Source organism: Cetorhinus maximus, chromosome 18, assembly GCF_964194155.1.
Source record: "Cetorhinus maximus chromosome 18, sCetMax3.hap1.1, whole genome shotgun sequence".
Classification (NCBI taxonomy): Eukaryota; Metazoa; Chordata; class Chondrichthyes; order Lamniformes; family Cetorhinidae; genus Cetorhinus; species Cetorhinus maximus.
Window position 1 is genome coordinate 81,695,816 of NC_135896.1, and position 15,227 is coordinate 81,711,042.

The following is a 15,227-nucleotide window of genomic DNA, read 5'->3' on the forward strand; positions in this document are numbered from 1 at the left end:
ACCTCACCACAGACTTAAATGGGATAGAGGCAGAAAGGTGGCATGTTTCCGCCCCACCCTCCCACACGATTAAATGCCCCGCCGCCAAACTTGTCTTGGGGGAGGGCATTAAATTCCACCCCCTATTTACATATATATATTTGAATATCCCTGGTGGATTTTAGAAAGAGAGGCCTTGGGTTTTTGACTGGCTTGAAGGGCTCCTCACTGCTGTGCTGACTTTAAACTCTTAGGTTCTGAAAATAGTTTCAGCTCATGGGAATTAATTTTTGCTGCCATTTTCTCCACACTCACTCGAGCTGTGTGTGTAAAATGGGCTGCGTTGTAATTAATGTACAACCAAATAAGCAATCAGAATGCCCCCACAATGATGCTGTGCCCCTTGTTCAGCTACTGACACGATGAGCCAAAACTCCCAAGTGCTCCCATCGTTGCTGCTTCCTGTTCTCATTCGTTCACTAACAGAATGGGATGATTTTGCAATAATTCACACCAATAATTCCAACCAGTATACTTTATAAGAGCTATCTAATTAGTCCCACTCCACATGTTCCTGCAATTTTTACCTTCTCACGTACTTGTCCAAGTGCCTTTTGAAAGTTACTATTGAATCTGTTTCCATCACCCTTTCAGGTAATGCATTTCAGTGCATAACAATACACTGTGCAAAATTCATTTTCCTCATCTGCCCTCTGGTTCTTTTGCCAATTACCTCCTGGGAGAATAATCCCAGCTTCTCTTGTCCCTCCACACAACCGAAGTTTACATAGGATATACAGCACAGAAACGGGCCATTCAATCCAACCAGTCCATGCCAGTGTTTATGCCCCACTCGAGCCTCCTCCCATCTTTGCTCAATAAATCTATCATCATAACCCTCTATTCCCTGCTCCCTCATATACTTGTCTGGCTTCCCCTTAAATGCATCTATACTATTCACTTCAACCACTCCCTGTGGGAGCAAGTTCTACATTCTCATCATTCTCTTTGAGTAAGGAGGTTTCTCCTGAATTCCCTATTAGATTTCATGGTGACTGTCTTGCACTGAGGGCCTCTAGTTTTGCTCTTACCCAAAAGACATAACATTCTTTTTCCATCCACTCTATCAAAACCATTTGTAATTTTAAAGGTAAAGGCAAAATATTGTGGATGCTGGAAATCTGAAACAAAAACAAAAAATGCTGGAAAAACTCAGCAGGTCTAACAGCATCTGTGGAGAGAAAGACAGAGTTAACATTTCGAGTCTGTATGACTCTGAAGAAGAGTCATGTTAACACCTTCCTCTCCCTCCCAGAACCATGATAGGGTCCCCCTGGTCCTCACTTTTCACCCCACCAGCCACCGCATTCAAAGGATCATCCTCCACCATTTCCGCCAAATCCAGCATGATGCCACCACCAAACACATCTTCCCTTCACCCCACCTCCTCAGCATTCCGCAGGGATTGTTCCCTCCGGGACACTCTGGTCCACTCCTCCATCACCCCCAACATCTCAACCCCCTCCCACGGCCCCTTCCTATGCAATCGTAGAAAGTGCAACACCTGCCCCTTTACTTCCCCCCTCCTCACTGTCCAAGGGCCCAAACACTCCTTTCAAGTGAAGCAGCATTTCACTTGCACTTCCCTCAATTTAGTCTACTGCATTCGCTGCTCCCAATGCAGTTTCCTCTACATTGGAGAGACCAAACACAGACTGGGTGACCACTTTGCGGAACACATTCGGTCTGTCCGCAAGCATGACCCAGACCTCCCTGTCGCTTGCCATTTCAACACTCCACCCTGCTCTCATGCCCACATGTCCGTCCTTGGCCTGCTGCAATGTTCCAGTGAAGCTCAACACAAACTGGAGGAACAGCACCTCATCTTCCGACTAGGCACTTTATAGCCTTCTGGGCTTAACATTGAGTTCAGCAAATTCAGGGCATGAACTCTCTCCTCTATCCTCACCCCCTTTTTGATCCCCCCCTTTTTCCTATATTCATTTTTATTTTTTTTTTATTTATTTTTCCCCCGCTAACTATCATTATTTTAAAAATTTATTTCCATTTTTACTCATTGTTTTATCCCCAGCTTTTAGCCTTTTCGATCTTTTTTCCCCACCACCGTCCCCTCCCCCCACCCCACCCCCACTGATGCCATCTGTCACTTTCCAGAGTGCTTATCCTGATCCTGCCATTATCACATTCTGCTTTCTACTCTTAATGTCACCAATAGCACCTCCTTTAGCCAGAACCACACCATTAACAACCCTTATGACACCTTTCGCAATCTCTCCTTTGCCTCCACCTATCACTTCTATCCAGCTTCACCTGTTCCACCCCCCTCAAACAGTATATATTTCACCACATTTCTACTTCCCTTTAACTCTGAAGAAGAGTCATACGGACTCGAAACGTTAACTGTCTTTCTCTCCAGAGATGCTGTCAGACCTGCTGAGTTTTTCGAGCATTTTTTGTTTTTGTTACTGTGTCCAAGGCCTTGGTCAGGTCAATGAACACCATGTAGAGATCCCTTGTTTTGCTCATGAAGTTGGGTATCTGGCACTCCCTAAACTGGATAGTTTGTGATATGTATACCCACGCATTCCTGATACCATCCTTGTAGCTCCTCTACACCCGCTCCAAGGCTTTGACATCCATTTGATAGTGCTGCACAGAATTGGCAACAATACTCTAGATGAGGCCTAACTAGTGATTTGTAACCATTTAGCATAATTAGTGTTACAGTAATAAAACTACTTAAATGGCGGCAGTAACGTTATGATGGTAATATTGATTTTTAACACTACTGACCTCCAGTGTCTCTCCTTTCCCACTCTGTCTTATTTTTCACTTGATAGCCAAACTTGTGCACAGAAAAGTATTGATGTATAGACATTCCACTGTCCAGTACAGCAAAATTTCAGCCCCTTTTTTAAAATACCACACTAGACCAAGAGTATAATATGCACGTTAGTGTGACACAGTGTGATTTCATATTACTAACCCAACAAAGAAATAAATGATGCTCCTCAGGTGTGCTTTTCATAACTTCTTTCCACTGTATCCAGTGAGGCCTTTTGGCTGCTTCCACTGTATCCAGTGAGGCCATTTGGCTGCTTCCACTGTATCCAGTGAGGCCTTTTGGCTGCTTCCACTGTATCCAGTGAGGCCTTTGGTTCTCCGTTAATGTGAGGCTCTAACCAGTTCTTCTCTTCTCTTCTCTCTAGCCGATTGCACCTTCACCCCTTGATGAGAAGCCCGTGTGGTTAGCAGTGAATGAAGATGGTATCACCATACTAGAGTGCAGCACAATGGTATGAGTCCACTTTGGGAGACAATGGGCCTGTCTGAATCTGATCCAGGGAAAGAATGTTCAGTAGACTGGTACAAGGCCTTGTTCCTAGGGGTGCGCAATCCTCAAAATTCCTCATTGCCTGAAAGCCTCTCAAATCCGGCATAAGTTTAGCTGGTCCTGAACTGTAGGCTTGTTGAGATCAAATACACTCTGGCCTGGGGAAAGACTTCTCAAAGTTAGTATAGGCCAAGCCCATGATGGGATATGAAACACTGGTCCTCTAGTCTCTTTCCAGGTACAGGCTTTTATAGTATCCTTACATTATCCACTGACAAGAACAGAAATGCCAACCCCCTCACCTTCTCGTGACTCAAGCGACAAACTCATAAAAATCAGGAGATTTGGTATAAAAATTACAAATTACTATTTTTTCCAACATTGACAGTTTATAAACCTCACTAGCGGCTTATTTAATCTCTAACAGGTTAGAGCTCTTTACTAAAACTGTATTACTAGATCTGAATGTGCTTTATTAAAAAAAAACTTTTTCAAAAAACCCTACCCATTATCTTCACATGTGTTTAAAAGAGGAACCAGCTTCCCACCATAGCTGCTTTTGCCTGAATCGGCTGCCTCCTTAAAGGATGAAACCTAACTCATGTATCCCAGCCTAATGCACTAATACATTACATTTGCCTACAATGGAGTAACAATAATCACCTCCAAATCTGAGTTATTCAAAATATGATTGTGGCAGTCCTGTTAATGCAAGCACATGAATATTAACTGACAGCTAAAGACCCTCTGATCCGTCCAGCATGCCCCACACAATCGTGATACCTTGTGTGTCACTATAATGTTCCCTACGCAGAAAATGTAAAGATTTCAATTACCAGTGTCAATGATCAGTTTTAATCATTAGTTTTATTTGCAATATTTCGAAATAGCCATGTAAAATAATAGATACCTAGAGAGCAGTACAAGTGTGCTACTGTTTCTGTATTAATAGATGGCATTTTGCAATTCTCCAGCACTCTTTATGCAGGGACACGCCTCAAAGTGCAACATGTTGAAGAGTGCAAATCAATGGATGCTAAGCAGGGCGGAGGGGGGGTGGAAATATAAAAATAAAAAGTAGGTTGGAAATGAAAGGCACAGTGGAAGAAAAGTGTTTCCTTTAAGCATGGAGATGAAGGGAACTGAATAAAGAGGGCAGGACAGTAATGGCTAAATGAGGAGCCATCAATAGTGAAGAAGTTAAAGGCAGCTTGAAGCTTGGTGTTAGAGATGTACAGGAAGGATGGAATATAAGGCCAAAAATGTAGGTCAGTTGCCTAGGGGTTCTGTATAGCCTGAGCCAAGATAGAGAAAGACAGCAGTAGGACTCTGGCCCCCTGGCTCATCATCTTCAGCCTTTTCCCCCGCAGGATATTTATTATTTTTTTAACAAAAGCCTTGCAGAGCTTCTTTCAGCCACCAAGCTGTCGATTACCGAATGGCGATCAACCCTCCAGGATTGACCTGAAGTCTCCAGAAATTGAAGCTCAATCTCCAGGACACTGCTATGTGCATCCTTGGAGAAAAATCATTACAAAAGACGTTAAAAAAAATTGGGTTTTTTTTTGTCATTTTCTTTGAACATTTCTCTTTACCAGATATAAAAATATTGACAATGGGGGGAAAAGAATGTCTGTTTGGTTGACAGTCAAGCATCATCCAATTTGGTAATAAGTCTTTTTGCTTTCCATTTGGAATAGGAAGGCGCAAGGATGGGTGTGTTGGTTGACTAATGGGAAAGTCATGTGATGAAACCTCCAGGAATAGATTTAATCACAAGTTGGCAACCTTAAACAGAGAGTCAGTAGCCCCGTGCAACCTGACCTCAGCAGCAAAAAAATTGTCTGATTTCACAGACCTCTTGCTGAGGTCACGAGGGAGCCAGGATTTGGCTGACAATTCGCGAGGGTTGGAACTCTGCAGGAGAATGTGATAAATAGGAATTAATAAGGTGACTTTATATTTTCTGTTGCCATGGAGCAACAGGCCTGTCATTTCTGACAGAAGGTTTTCTTTGTGTTGCTCCCAGCATCTCGTGATAAATTATTCCTACCTGTCGGTCATGACTTTTGGAGGTTGCCGTGATGACTTTATGATTGTAGTCAGCAAAGCTAAGGATGGGAACCCAACGAAGACCACCATTGAAAAACTAGTGTTTGCTATGGCGAAGCCTAAGGTAAGGAGTTTTTGATTGCTCACTCTGCTACTGAAACAGAGAAATCTTTCTCATTATAGAAACCTGCAGCATGGAAGGCCATTCAAATTATCATGTCTCATGCTGGCAACAGAACTCTTTGAAAGAGTTAACCAATTAGTTCCACTTCACTCTTATCCCATTGCCTGACAATATTTTTCCTTCTCAGGCATATATCCAATTCCCTTATGAAAGTTACTGTGGAATCTACTTTCATCACCCTTACAAGCAATGCATTCCAGATCATCATAACTTGCTGTACAAAAAGAATTCTCAGCAGCCCCTTTAGCCAATTACCTTAAATCTGTGTCTTCTGCTTACTGATTCTTCTGCCCTTGGGAACAATTGCTCCTTATTTATTTGATCAAAAACCTTGATTTTGAACACCTCCTTTAAATCTTCCCCTTAACCTTCTCTGCTCTAAGGAGAACAATCCAACCTTTTCCAGTCTCTCCACATAACAAAGGTCCCTGATCTCTAGTACCATTCCAGTAATTCTCCTCTGCAGCCTCTCCAAGGCCATGAATCCATCCTGTGGTTCCCAGAAATGGCCTCAATACTCCAGTTGAGGCCCGACTAGTGATTGATAAAGGTTTAGGATAACTTCCTTGCTTTTGTGGCTGAAAGGGAGACAGGCAGAAAACACTGGCTTCAAATGACCTCATTACTGTTTACAGAAGCAAAGCTATGAGACGTAATCCTCAGAGCAAAACTCCCCCTCTTTTTGTTGTGCTTCTCCTGAGTCCTAGAAATTAGCTCTGTCCATAAGAAACTCTTGATAATGTTGACGAATCAGTATGACAAAACTTGGGGGAAGTTTTAATCGATCACTAACGGAAAAGCTATTATAGCCTAGTCCCTTAACTAGAAAAGCCCCAATATCCTATCACCAAAGCCACCATTCCTTAAGAGTAAGACGCCCAACACTGGAATACGAAAGCCAGTGGCCCCATTGGAACTGGAGCCCTCTAGCCTATTACTGGATCTCTTTGTAACCCTGAAACTGGAGACCCTATGGCCTATCACTGGATCTCTCGATCCTCTTGGGATCAATCCTATTTTGGATTTGGGGTCAGATGAGTTCCTGCTTTCCTCAATCAGATAAGTATCCTGGCCAATGTTTTTCTGACAGGACCGCATCAAACTGAATTTACCATTATTGTTTTAATACAGAATCTGTGCTAATGTGTTGGCTGTCTCCCTATCTCACTGTGCCTTGGCCTCTTTAGGTCTCTCCCACCCTTATCTCAGCTGGTGTTTTTATAGAGTAAGTCCATTGATCCCAGGCTCAAAGGGTTAAGAATAGCAGTGTTAAGAGTGTTGCCGCCCCATCTTCAAACAACATGGCTCCCTAATGGGAGGGCAGGATCTGTGAGTCGGCATTTGCTTACCTATTTTTGTTTCTTGACCCATTCCTGCCTTGGTCATATTCAGTCACAGAAGACCATAACTAACTGATGAATTCTATTCTATCAAATTGCCATTGGGAAATCCTGCTTAAAACCTCAGGGTCTCAAGACTTGAGACTAGTGGAACCTCCTGGGTAACAGTGTAACCTGATATTTCCAGATGTTTACACTGCTTCTCTGGGGGTTGAAGGGAGCTGAAAGACAGAGGGGAGGAGATGTTGCTTCAGGTACATGGAGCCTTGGACAGACCCCATCTGGAGTTCCGCATTCATTTCTGGGCACTGCACCTCAGGAAGGATATATTGGCCTTGGAGTGGGTGTAGAGAAGATGTACCAGAATGATCCAGGGCTTAGAGGGTTAAATTATGAGGGCAGGTTGTATAGACTGGGCTTATGTTCCTTCTGAGTATAGGAGATTGAGGATGATCTGACCAACATGTTTAAAATGTTAAAAGGATTTAATAAAGTAAATTTCCTCTGATGGGGTAATTAAAAATAACAGGGCTGTAATCTTAAAATTAGAGGCAAACCACTCAAAAACAATCAAATTTTCACGACTGAGATTATTAAGTGTTTGCTGTGTGGAGGTATTACAGGCTGTAAAGCTGAGAAAGAAAAATGCAACTGAGGTGCAGAGCAGCCATGATCAGTGATGAAAAGGTGAGACAGGCCCAAGGGCTCGATGAGCTGCTCCTGTTCCTAATGTTCTGCTGGTCACTCCTAACAAGAGGACCCGGTGATTTTTGCACAAGAAATTCAGCGGCTCACAAGCCTTTTTTCAGCAGCAGTTTGATGATTCCTGCACATCACTTGTGACTGCTCTTCTGTCCCCAGATCCTGGAGCTGACGCTAATACTTGCCAGCTACATCAACTACAGCAGCTGCCACTCGTTGCCCATCTCACCCAACCCACCTCCTGCAACCTTCTCGGGCAAGAAACTGTGGGAGATCGACAGCAAGCATTTCCCAACCATGACGCGGACTACACAAGGTCCTACCCTGCTCTGAGATCCCAAGCTGACTAGCAGCTGAAGGCACGACGCTGTTGCCCAAGCTATCGGAGGACAAACCACTTGGAAGATTCAAATGGTGCATGGATCACTGTTGTGTCTGGACCTTATATATTGCAGCTCGTATTTAAGTGCTCGAGTAGTATTTAGAGTTGATTTTTTTTTTCGCCACTACCCATCTTTTGTGAGCTAAGTGCGCAAGTCCCAGGATGCTTTGTGCTGTTGCTGCTAAGGCTGGTCCATACGCAGTAAACCAGAACAGTGCAGGCTGTTGGGAAAGGCGCCCTCTGTCAGGAAAAGCACCCTCTATCAGGAAAGGCCTTCTCTGGGCCCGCCCTCCTCCCCTCCCCCGCCCTCCTCCCCTCCCCCGCCCTCCTCCCCTCCCCCGCCCTCCTCCCCGCACAATTCCACCTGGAGCTGAATATTCTGCCAACAAGACAGAATCCAGCTAATATCATATCTGAAGCTCCAATTCTGATGGGCTTGAGTGCAAGGGTGAGGTTGTGGTGAAGCTGTGTTAATGATAAATTGTTTTTGAGTCTAAGACTGTAAAGCACCAGCAGGACGTGGATGCCTTTGCATGAAAATAAAAAAAGGTCACAGCAGCAGCAGTGCTGGGCTGAGGACCTCCTCCTTGCAGAGACCCTGGCAGCATCCCTCTATCAATCAAAAGGATTGTCAGTGCAGTCATTTAAAACGCATTTGACACATGTGTAAACCCCCAGAACAACAGTACCCAGGCTGAGTCCCAAGCACTATTGCAGTTCACCGTAATAAAGGTCATCAAAACCAAAGGTTGCCTTAACAGAACCAAGCTCATTCAGTCTTCATATCAATGTCAATATGGGATTGAATCATTGACACAGTACAGTCCACAGAAGAGACAGGTCACCTAGTTTGTATAACTGACCAGTATGGCGCAAATTATTCTCCTTCATCTGATGATCTAATTTTGTCCCTTGAATCAGGAGTGACAAGATCACTCTTGAATGTCAGCCAATGCTGGTGCTTGGTGAGCTGGGTGCAGGGACCACTGGCCACCCTGTGCATGGTGTATTGTGGGCTACTTGGAGTTGGTCAGTCGCTGAGTGGTTGGTTTCATGGTGTTTCCCTATTTTCAGTTCAACTGTTACGGGGAGGATGCTTTTCAAAGCGAAAGACAAGTGTGTGCTTGAGGTGAACCCTCTCCAGCACTATTGACCCAGCTGTCAGATGGGGGTGCTGCACAAGGTTTGAGGCTCTTTGAAAAGGAGGTCTGTATATTCTTTGCCACATCAAGACCAGTTGGCTCAGAGGCTGTTATCAGCCCTGGAAGCTGAACCGAGGGTGATATTGATATAAAATTTACCAGCTTGTGGACATGGCTGTATTTGATACTCAACGTTTACCATGAGAAAGTGTGAGGTGGTGGTCCTGATCATCTCCTTGTGCTACTGAGTGGCTACCTCAGTGGGCATCAAGAGTTGGGTGTCCTTTCATGAGGGGTCATGAGTGAACTAGTTTTTTCTTTATAAGCAGGCAACTTTCAAGGTTGTTTTTCTCTTTTCCTAGTGCCAGCTCACACATTTCACCACTTCAGTTGAGATTTATAATCCAGTCCAGTGCTATAACCACTACACGCTCTTGTCAGCATGGCTTAGTAACTTTTCTCACTTCTGAGCAGAAGGTTTGTGGGTTCCACACCAGATTTGAGCGTAGAATCCAGGCTAATACTCCAGTGCATTGAGGAGGTGCTGCTGTGTCAGATGAGACATTAGTCTAAAGTCCTGTCTGCACTCTGAGGTGGATATGAAAGATCCCATGGGATTATCTGAAGAAGTGCAAGGTCTTTTTTCCCAGTGTCCTGGCCAGTATTTATCCTTTAGTATTGAATGACATGCCTCTCTTATTTCTGGTGAAGGACACTTTGAAACTTCCAGCAATAATGACTGATGGGTCACCACGGAAGTGCCTCTATTCCCCCCACATCCAAGCGCCTAAGAATGCACTCAGATCCAACCTCAGAAAAGTACACCACTTCCCCTCTGAACAGATGTAAATTTTTGGCCTGAGTTTTTGCTCCCAGGTCAGGAGTGCAGAGTCGAGACAATTCCCAGCTCACAAACCCGACACAGGTCAGATTTTCAGTTCCGGTGGGGAGGGTGCAGGTGAAAATGGGCTGCTGTGGCGGGTGACACCGGAAACAGTGTACGGGCTGCTAGGTGCGGAGGCAGGCTGGGCGGAAGGTCTGCCTCGGTGCACCGGCTGTGTGTGGAAGTTTTTTAAAGAAAACAATAAATCATAAAACTGCCCTCATCCCTCACACCCGCTCACCCCCACACCCCATCCACGCCCCCACCCATCCTCCCATGGTCCCTCATACCCTCCATGTCAACCTATGCCACTCTGCCCTCCCATCATGGCATTTTATAGCCCTTATGCCAACTCATGCCAATCCATACTCCCCACGTACTACCCATTGCCCTTACACCCTCCATGCAAACTCACCTAGTATCCATCATGGGTAGACCTCAGACTCATGCTGAGATTAAATAAAGTTCTAATTGTCTATTGCAGACTTTATTATTTTTAAAAAGGCCTATAACTACTTGTAGCTATCAATCAAACTGTGAAATGGCAGGCATCCCACAGTGATAATGGAAGCTTGTGAAATCAGTCATGCAGCACTAATCCAGTAATGGTAACCCTCAGGTTTATGCCAACAGACAGTGAAATAGCAAGCTGATTGTTTTCAACACTCCACACAGCTTTTTTCAAAGATTTATAGGGCAGGAGTTTTAAATGCATTGTAAGCTTGATAGTTGCTTTTGACACTGTTTACAGGTTTTTTTTTGACAGCTCTCTTGACAGTTTCAACGAGTTTATGCACTTTTTACACACATGTCCACTTTTAATAATCCCAAAAGGCACCTTATCTCTCCCAAAGGGCACTTGACCTCCCCAAAGGTGTCCTGGGACCACCATATCCAAAGAGGTACCCACCTCTCCAAAGGATTCCACAAAGTTTAGACCTACTTGTGTTTCCCACTTCTGGCTAATGATAATCAGACATAACTGGAGGCAGCTGCTATTTTATATGGTCAGCTGCCTCTGAAACACGCCTGTCCCACCCCCAAGAAAATGATAGGTGCAGTGTTTGGGGGCGGGTCTTCCAGATTTTGGCCAGCTCTCCATCGTTGTGAAGATCCAGGCCTTTGTTTCCCAAAACACTCCTACTTCCCTGACTCAAGTTGCTGCCAGTTGAGTGGCAATTGTTCTGAATTCTGGGCAGTTTTGGACGGTTAGACTGTTCCCAGTAAGGACCAGACTGATACTAAAAGTAAAATTCTGCTGTGGCCAGAAATCTGAAATATAAACAGAATGCTGGAAGTACGCAGCAGGTCAGGCAGCATCTGTAGAGAAAACTGTTCAGGTCGATGATCTTTCATCAGAACTAAAAGATGTCGGAGATTTAACAGTTTCTGAGCAAGTAGGAAGTGGGAAAGGGGAGAAGGGGAAAGAATAAAATAGAAGGCCTGAGATTGGGTGGAAGGCAGACAAGATAAAATGACAAAAGAGATGATGGTGCAAAGCACAAGGGGTGGCAATGGGACAATAAGAAAATAAAAGATGATTCCAGAGAAGGTGTAAATAGTTAAAGCAGAAGAATTATCAGCACGGGCTGTCTGAAAAAATGGGAGCAATGGTTATGATCTAAAGTTCTTCAACTCAAAATTAAAACCAGAAGGCTGTAAAGGGCCTAAATGAAAGATGGGCTGCTCTTTCTTAAGCTTGCATCACTGAGGTTGGTCAACTCACTTCCCACAGGGGCAGCAGAGCTAGGGAATTCCCATTCCACCAGGCTCGGTTAGACTCAGAGACAATTGTGAACGGTTCTAAATCCAACAACCCTCACTGAAGGGGGCTGGATTAGAAGCTGTGTCCCAGGTGAATAATGTCAGCCTGACGCCACCACCCCACCAACCAAACCAACTGAGTTCATTGGAAAGTGTCTTTTTAATGGGTGAACAAAACTGCCCCGCAGTGTCAGAGGAGATCTTCTCCAATCACTGCTGCTGGTTTCAGCTTGCCCCAATCAGCTATGTTTACAGTACCCAGTGAACTTTGTGGCGGGGATTGGGGCACAGGGTAGGGTTAAGCTTTATAACAAAGGTTTCAGGCAAGAACAGGGCGGTACTGAACCGTTGCTGGCCACCTAAGCCTCCGTTGGCTATTCTGATGGCCCTTTCATAGCTATTTAATGGCCTTCTGTCTACTGTTGGAGTAGGGCAAGGGTCTGACCGGTGAAGACCGCCCTGGCGATTCCTTCACATACAGCCATGGGTGAACTATGTCACTGATAGACTTGTAGCATTATTTACCCACTTTGTTCTTTCACAAGAGACTTGAAGATGACTTTTTGTTCAAAGGTCGGTATGGAGCCTAAACAGCCGATACAGAACAAATGGAGTTCTCACAGAGCACAGAGTGTCGTCCCTGACGATTGTGAGTGTGTGTGTAAATACAGCACACTGTATAGTATATATTGAATACTTGAATGTGACAGGGACAAACCCATTTCTGTGAATGGTTATACCCAATGTACTGTACCTCTTATTTATTCTAACTGTTGAAGTGAACACTGTGATTTTCACACTTTAATTTGAGCAGTTGCCTATAGTTTGGGAATCATGGTGTGATTAAGAGGGTAATACTGGAATGTTCCCATACCCACTCCCTCCATGACTGGTAGTCAAAATAAAGAGGTAATACAAACATGCCCATGTGTTGTTAATCGCCTGAAGCAGATCCATTCCACTATCATTACTCACAATGGGTGTTCCTGGCCATTACCAAGAAGTACAGCAAACTTATTTTAACGGAGGGTGGCTGTGTTATGCAAAACAATGGTCTGAAATGTTTACTTTCAAATCATAAACCATTCAAAACAATCTACACTCTGTTATCCTGTACAAAACAGAAGTCATTTGAGTCATGGAGTTAAGTGCATGACCATGTGGTAAGTGTAGCATGCTGTGGAGGAACAGGTGGCTTTCGACCAATGCTTCTAAAGTTCTCCACAATTGAAGTTTTCCTCACCTCGTGTCTGGATCTGTTGTAGACTAATTGATAGAGATTGGTCATTATGATTAGTCAACTCCATTATATTTGTAGCATACGAACATACAAAATAGAAGTAGGCCATTCGACCCTTTGAGCCTGCTACACCAGTCAATAAGATCATGTTTGTGTTTTCAATTTCACATTCCCATCTACCTCCAATAAACCTTGATTCCCTTGCCTAACAAGAATCTGTCTACCTCTGCTTAAAAAATAGTCAGTGACCCCGTCTCCACTGCCTTCAGAGGCAGGGAGTTCCAAAGTCGCACAACACTCTGAGAGAAAAGATTTCTCCTTATCTCTGTCCTAAAAGGGCAACCCCTAATTTGAAAACAGTGCCTCTAATTCTGGACTCACCCACAAGGGGGAAAGATCCTTTCCACATCCACCTTGTCAATACAGCTCAAGGTCTTATATGCTTCAATCAAGTCAGCCTCACTCTTCTAAACTCCATTAGAAACAAGTCCAGTATTTCCTCATAAGACAACCCGCTCATTCCAGGTATCAATCTAGTAAATGACCTCTGAACCGCCTCCAACCCATTTACATCCTTCCCTAAATAAGGACACCAAAACTGCACACACTATTCGAGATGTGGTCTCACCAATGCCCTGTATCAGATGAATATCAGGATAATAGAAAGCCAATTAAATGGACTGTGGTCTTCTTCCGTCCAGCAGTCCAATGCTGCATTTTTTTTATTCATTCACATCGTTGGCTAGGCCAGCATTTATTACCCATTCCTTACTGCCCTTGAAAAGGTGATACTGAGCCACCTTCTACAACTGCAGTAGACCACACAATGTAGGTACACTCATTGTTAAGGAGGGAATTCCAGGATTTTGATCCAGCCACAATAAAGGAACAGCAATAAAGGTCCAAGTCAAGATGGTGTGTGACTTGAAGGGGGACTCGGGGTATTCCCAAGATCACTGCTTCCCTTGCTCTTCTAGCTGGTAGTGGTCTTAGATTTGGGAGATGCTGTTGATGAAGTCTTGGTGAGTTGCTGCAGCACACCTTTCTATATGGTATATGCTGCTGCCACTATGCACTGGTGATGGAGGCAGTGAATGTTTAAGGTGGCATATGGGGTCTCGATCAAGTGGGCTACTTAGTCCCGGATGGTGTCAAACTTAAGTGTTGGTGGAAAGGCTATGGAGAATCAGGTGAGTCACTCACCTGAGAATACACAACCTCTGACCTGCTCTTATAGCTACGGTATTTATGTGATTGGTGCAGTTAAATTTCTGGTCAATGATGACCCCCAGAATGGTGATGGTGGGGGATTCAGTTATGATACCATTGAATGTCAAGGGGAAATGGTTAGTTTCTCTTTTTGGAGATGATTATTGCGCCTGGCACTTTTGTAGCATGAGCATTACTCGCTAATTATCAGCCCAAGCCTGAATGTTTTCCAGGTCATGTTGCATACTTCATTATTTAAGTAATTGTAAATGGAACTGAACATTGTGCAATCATCCCACTTCTGACCTTATGATGGAGGGAAGCTCATTAATGAAGCAGCTGAAAATGGTTGGGCCAAGGACACTATCCTGAGGAAATTCTGCAGTAATGTTCTGGGCTGAGATGATTGGCCTTCAACAAATACAACCATCTTCCTTTGTGCTGGATATGACTCCAATCAGTGGAGAGTCTTCCCCCAATTTTCATTGACTTATTTTAACTAGGGTTCCTTGAAGCGACTCTTAGACAAATGCTGCCATGTGAAGGGAAGAGACTGTCACCTGACCTCTGGCTTATAACCCGTTATGGTTAAAGTTTTGAGTTTTGTAGCTAACTCAGCAATTTGAACTGAGCACCCACTCTTAACAGTAGTAAGTACTCACATAAAGCAGCCACTTCTATCGCTTCCACTGGGCAGCACTGAGCAGAAGTGGCAATAGCAAGAGTTTCAGCATTTGCAGTGAGCTGTCATGGTTGGCGCCCCCTTTAAGGGCAGCTCACTGATGGAAACAATCCACCCCACTCCATATTGACCTTCTCGCCAGTCCTGTATTAAGTGTCCACCACCCTTATATTAACAGATTAACAGCCATATACTGACCCATCTTTTGCCCTGATATCCCATCGCCCCTGACGTGACCCACCCACCACCTATATATTGATCTTTAGCCACCCATGACTCCTCGCACATTCATGTCATAAACGCTACCATCCAC

The 15,227-nt window shown here is 44.3% G+C and overlaps 1 protein-coding gene across 1 annotated transcript in view; it reads left to right on the forward strand.

Moving 5' to 3' along the window:
- Positions 1–12,704, forward strand: part of plekhh1 (pleckstrin homology domain containing, family H (with MyTH4 domain) member 1) — a 155,946-nt gene extending 143,242 nt beyond the window's left edge. Inside the window, exons 27-29 of the mRNA XM_078563061.1 lie at positions 3,210–3,296; positions 5,364–5,510; positions 7,772–12,704. Coding sequence (XP_078419187.1) covers positions 3,210–3,296; positions 5,364–5,510; positions 7,772–7,945 — 408 coding nt within the window. The 3' untranslated portion in view covers positions 7,946–12,704. The remainder of the gene's footprint in view (positions 1–3,209; positions 3,297–5,363; positions 5,511–7,771) is intronic.
- Positions 12,705–15,227: the final 2,523 nt, after the last annotated feature.